Here is a 5,640-nt window from a genome sequence, read left to right on the forward strand (position 1 = left end):
AGAAGTGGTGCTGGCTCCTACCCTGGGGGTCTTTAAGAGAAAGCTAGATGAACACCTTGCTGGGGTTGTTTGACCCCAGTACTCTTTCCTGCCATGGCAGGGGGTCAGACTTGATGATCTGCTCAGGTCCCTTCTGACCCTAGAAACTATGAAACTCCTGACTGGTGTAGGCTAGAGGTTGTTAGGCAGCAGTTCTTATCTTCACTGTGTTCCCAGCCAGCGCCCTGGTGATTCCAAAGTAGATGCTGGTTGGTTTGCTAGTGTGTGTAATTGTCTGTCTCTTTACAGTCCTCCCACTGGCGTGGCACCTTCTGCTGGTCAGAACCTAGCTCCCCAACCTCCTCCTGATGATGCTGAGCAGCAGGCAGCTCTCCTCTTAGCATGTTCAGGAGACACTTTACCAGTGAGTCTCCCTCCAGTGAATATGTACGACCTTTTTGAGGCACTACAGGTAATGGTTCACACTTCTCTGCAGTGTGGGTTTAGGAAATGCTTTTCTGAGCAGAAACAGTTGATTGTGTCTGATCTGCCTCATGTGCCTCTCCCTCTACTGAGCACTAGTGAGGACATACCTGTGTCCAGTTTTGGGCCCTGCACTACAGAAAGGATGTGGACAAATGGGAAAGAGTCCAGCAGAGGGCAGTGAAAATGGTTAGGGGGCTGGGGCACATGACTTGCGAGGAGAGGCTGAGAGAACTGGGATTATTTAGTCTAGAGAAGAGAAGACCGAGAGGGGATTTAATAGCAGCCTTCAAGTACCTTATTTGGGGGTGGGGTTGAAAGAGGATGAAGCTAGACTGTGGTGGCAGATGACAGAACAAGGAGCAATGGGCTCAAGCTGCAGCAAGGGAAGTTTAGATCAGATATTAGAAAAAACTTTCTCACTGGAACAGGCTACCCAGAGAGGTGGTGGAATCTTGATCCTTGGAGGTTTTTAAGACCCAGCTAGACAGAGCCTTTGGTGGAATGATCTAGCTGGGGATAGTCCTGCTTTGAGCAGGGGGTTGGACTAGATCAGTGTTTTTCAATCCATGGGTCACAACCAAAAAGTGCATTGCAAGAATATATGAAAGGTTCATGAACAAACTTTAAAAATGGAGTCTCCTTTAAAGGAGAAAAATGTGGGAAACCATGGCTTTTCCCTTGCAGATTGGCAGAGTTCCAGCCTGCAAGGGGCTACTAGGGCCCTTCATACCACCCACCCCACACACACACACACCCTGCCCCACACCCTAGGGGGCTGGAGACTGGGGGTAGTGGGTTGGGAGTGAGGGACACTGGGTCAGGACTGGCCATTGATGTTTACAAATGGGTCCTGGAATGAAAAAGGCTGAGAGCCACTAGACTAGATGACCTCTTGAGGTCCCTTCTAATCCTAATTTTCTATGATTTTACCTAGAGACTCCTATGATTCTCTTGCTTTTCTGGCTCCCAATTCATTGGACCATTTTCCTTGATTTTCCTTTTTTAATCCACAATTATACATGGAGCTATGCAGAGCTTCAGGCTGGGACTCGGGCATGGCTCCACCAACTGAATCAATATTGACGCCCCAATGCCAGCACAGTAGCCATTAGGTAATGGTTGCTGTACATGGGAGTTTCAACTCCCACCCCTGCCCTTTCTTTATGGCTTCCACTGAATCAGTCATAGGGATCATGCAGGAGCTGCATCAGATTGTGAGAGTCCGGTACGTACCCAGCCAAACAGTGTGCTCAACAAATCCCATTTTTCTTTGCACGTCCTGTTCAGACACTTGAGATCTGCTCAGATGCCTACCCTGACCAGTCTTGGATTATATCTCGGCAGAGCATTCTCACCAGGAGAGCTCCCAACTCCTGGAATTTGCTTTCACTCCTGGGTCTGATACAGCCCAGGACTATGGATCTGAAGGTCCTGTGGCAAAGCTTGTTTGTTTCTCCTGGCTGATGCCAGTGGTCTAAATGGGGCCAGGTGGTATGTGGCAACACTGGCAGATTAGATTTAATATTATGTATTTTTGTGTTTCTGCGCTGCTGGACACACAGAATCAGCCCACAGATAAACACTGTTAAGTTCTTATTTTAGAAATAGAGGAAACAACTATGAGCATCTGGTTAATGAGGCTTTCCAAATGCAACTTACAGGTGCACAGGGAAGTTGTTCCTGCACATACTGTCTATGCTCTGAACATTGAGAGAATCATCATGAAACTTTGGCACCCAAATCATGAGGAGCTTCAGCAAGACAAAATCCATCGCCAGCGCCTGGCAGCAAAGGAAGGGCTTCTGATATGCTAGAACAGTGGAGACCCTTTCCATTGTGCTCAGATCCACCTGTTGTTTCTTGGACTAGGCCGTAGGACGCTTCCATTGAATCGGATGTCAGCATTTCGAGAGAGATATGTATAAATACATGTAACCTTTTCCTATGGAAATACAAATGAAAGATAGTACATCTTGTTTGCTACCACAGAGCCACACTGTAATCAAATACTGTGCCACTGACTGCTTGGGACTGCGTGTACCTCACTGCATTTGAAAAGGAATGGAAGATCGGTTCAGAAAAAAGTACTTACATTTAAGAAGATCGATTCATGTTTTCTTTAATGAGCCCAAGGGTTGTGTTGGTAGATAGCCACTGGCACTAGACAGTCTGACAGACTTTATGGGTTATTCCTCATTTTCCTAAGTAAATAAACCACTGCATTCAGGATGTCTGTGAACAAACAAATGTGTCCAGGGCCTAGTGCTTCTACTTGTGTGTAATTAAGAATCCTTCTGCAAAGGAGAGAAGTCCCCTCCTTTTCCTGACTGACAGAACCAGTGTGCAAGAGCAGAGAGGGAGGAAGGAAATGCATTGTCATAAAGAAGAACCTAGCTCCCATCACTTTCCTTCCTGTGTCTTTTCTGTAGTGTGCACCCCCAAGAGTTTGGAGGAGCCCAGAGTGGTGTTGTACTGGTCAGGGGGCTTTATCCAAAGCCCATTACCAAGGCCACAACTGTGCTTGTGCTGCTGTAGGGGTAATTTTTCCTAGCAAAAGCTGTCCTCATGCTTGTGTGCCCCACAATGCTTGTGGGGAAGCAGTAGCTTAATCTCTCCCCTAGTTTGTAGCTTATTAAGGTATGGTCCAAACACTGCCTTCTGAGAAGTTAGGACTTGATTTGGCTCCTTTTGAAATCAATGGGAGTCTTCATGTTGTCTGTGAAAGCTGGCCACTGGGCTCATGGGGAGTTGAGACCCACAATGTGAAATCAAATACTTCTGTATTTTTACGTTCTGTGTCTGTTCGTATGATGGGGACTTTTAAGTGCTGGTTTGAATTATGAGATGAGGCAAATGTGAAAGTTCTGGTCTAGCAAATCCCCTGGGCTGCTCTGTATTACCAAACGGAGAGGAAGGTCCAGGGCAGCCACTGAAGTTTTTCAGAAGGTCCTGAGATGTGTAAGAAAATCATTTTTTGGAATTGGTGTTCCCCTCTCCAGATACTCACTCTGGTTTATCCCTGTAATGGTGACTCCCAATTAAACCATTTAGGGACTATCCACTCCTAGGAGTAGGAATATTCAGCCAATCTACAATTAGAGTGGTAATCATTACCAAGGGTTTGATGACACCTATTAAAGACAGTCCTTTCCAGTCCTGTGCAGCAAAGCAGAACCTGGCCCACCAGATACTGTTTCCCCTCACCGGTGCCATAGGTTCTGGCCCAGCCCCCCTGCCCCTCTCAAGCTGCAAAACGTGGCCTGAGCCAGGGGCAGGGCGAGGCCAGCTGGGGTAGGCTGAGGTCAGGGTTAGTTGCCTCACAACCAGAACCCAAGGAAACAGCCTGAGGTGCTGCAGCCGGTGGCTGGTGCTGCTGGCTGCCGCTGGAGGCTTCTAGAGAGGCAGCCGCCATTACCTGGGTTTTGAAGAGGCTCCGCAGGCCGGAGGGAAGTGCTTGGTGGGCCGAATCTGGCCTGTGGGCTGTATTTTGCCCACCTCTGGCTTAACTGCTCAACAGTTCAGTGGGTGGAAAGCTGGCTGCGTGGTAGGACTCAGAGAGTTCTCATGAATGGATCTGTGTCGTCCTGGTGAAGTGGCCAGTGGTGTCCCTCAGGGGTCTGTGCTTGGACCAGTGCTTTTCAACATCTTTATCAATGATTTGGATGTGGGGGTGAGAAGCTTGCTGGCCAAGTTTGCGGATGACACCAAGTTATGGGGCAATGTGGCCAGAAGATAAGTTGAAGATACAGGTGGACCTAGACAGGCTGGAGAATTAAGTGGATTGGAACCAGGTGAACTTCAACACTCAGAAGTGTAAGGTGCTTCATTGTGGGGCAAACAATCCCTAATATACCTACAGGTCCGGTGGCAACAATTTGACTTGCACCACAGCTGAAAGAGATCTAGGGGTAGCGATCAACCGTTGCATGAACATGAGCCAGCAGTACAATGCTCTAGTCAGCTGGGCAAACAACACGCTGGCATGCATCAACCATTCGCTGCATCTTGTGTAAAACTAAGGAAGAGATACTCCCACTGTACTCCACACTGGTGAGACCACAGCTGGAGTACCGCATCAAGTTCTGGGCACCGCACTTCAACAAGAACGTGGGAAAACTTGAGAGGGTCCAGAAAAGAGCCACCCATATGATCAGGGACTTGCAAGACCAGCCATACGAGGAGAGGCTGAGGGGACCTGGTAGTGGCTTACCACTACATCAAGGGAACAGGTCAGTGAACAGCTGTTCAAAAGTTTTGAAAGTTTAAAAATGTTTTGAGTTTCAAAGCTGGGCTTACTTGGCTTCAGCATTGGCCCCAGCTGGCAGCAGCAGCATGCTGTCATCCTGCACACAGATCCAAGGCCCATGGCCCCCTCCTCCCAGGAGGAGTCTGGCACAGCCCCGCAGCCCTTCTGGGGGTGTGGGCCCCTAGATCTGCGCGCCGGATGACAGCATGCTGTCGCTGCCAGCTGGGGTCAGCAGCAGCAGATGTCTTTCCGACGCTTGGCACAGGCTGCACCCAGTGCTGATCCCAGCCAGCAGCAGCAGCCTCCTGTCATCCAGTGTGCAGATCCAGGGATCCACACCCCCAGGAGGAGAGCAGCACAGCCCTCTCGGGGGTGCAGCCCCCTGGATCTGCCTGCCAGGTGAGGAGCTGATCCTTCTGCCTGGGGCCAGTGTCAGCAGCAATCTTCCCAGTGCTGGGTGCAGGCTGTGCTCTGCGCCAGTCCCAGGCGGCAGCAGCAGCCTCTGCCTCCTGTCCTCTGGAGCACAGATCCAGGGGCCCACACCCCTGAGAGGGCTACAGGGTTGTGCTGGACTCCTTTTGAGGGTGTGGGCCCCTGGATCTGCGCACTGGATAACAGAAGGCTGTCACTGCTGCCTGGGGCCAGTGGCAGCAGCAATTTTTCCTCACAAGAAAAATAGAGGACATAAAGGCATCCAGTTTTGTATCAATAGAGGATAGAGGACAACCAGACTGTCCTCTATGATGGTCACCCTACCCATGAAGAATTCCCCCCCCACAAGATCTCAGTTTATTAAAACATGAGATTTTTAATTTACTTTGTCTTTATTGTTTTTTAAATTCCTTTTTTTCACTTATTTTTATTTTATCCATCACTGGCTGACTTAGTTCATTTCACCATCCTTCCCCCACCCCCATTTCCTTTCATTA

The 5,640-nt window shown here is 49.2% G+C and overlaps 1 protein-coding gene across 1 annotated transcript in view; it reads left to right on the forward strand.

Annotated features, from left to right (window-relative positions):
* The window catches only part of TADA1 (transcriptional adaptor 1), a 37,007-nt gene extending 34,313 nt beyond the window's left edge, over positions 1 to 2,694 (forward strand). Inside the window, exons 7-8 of the mRNA XM_019530765.1 lie at positions 289 to 451; positions 2,127 to 2,694. Of these exons, the coding sequence (XP_019386310.1) occupies positions 289 to 451; positions 2,127 to 2,279 (316 nt within the window). The 3' untranslated portion in view covers positions 2,280 to 2,694. The remainder of the gene's footprint in view (positions 1 to 288; positions 452 to 2,126) is intronic.
* The last annotated feature ends 2,946 nt before the right edge of the window (positions 2,695 to 5,640 follow it).

This window comes from Crocodylus porosus, unplaced genomic scaffold, assembly GCF_001723895.1.
Source record: "Crocodylus porosus isolate Cpor-Errol unplaced genomic scaffold, CroPor_comp1, whole genome shotgun sequence".
Taxonomy (NCBI): Eukaryota; Metazoa; Chordata; order Crocodylia; family Crocodylidae; genus Crocodylus; species Crocodylus porosus.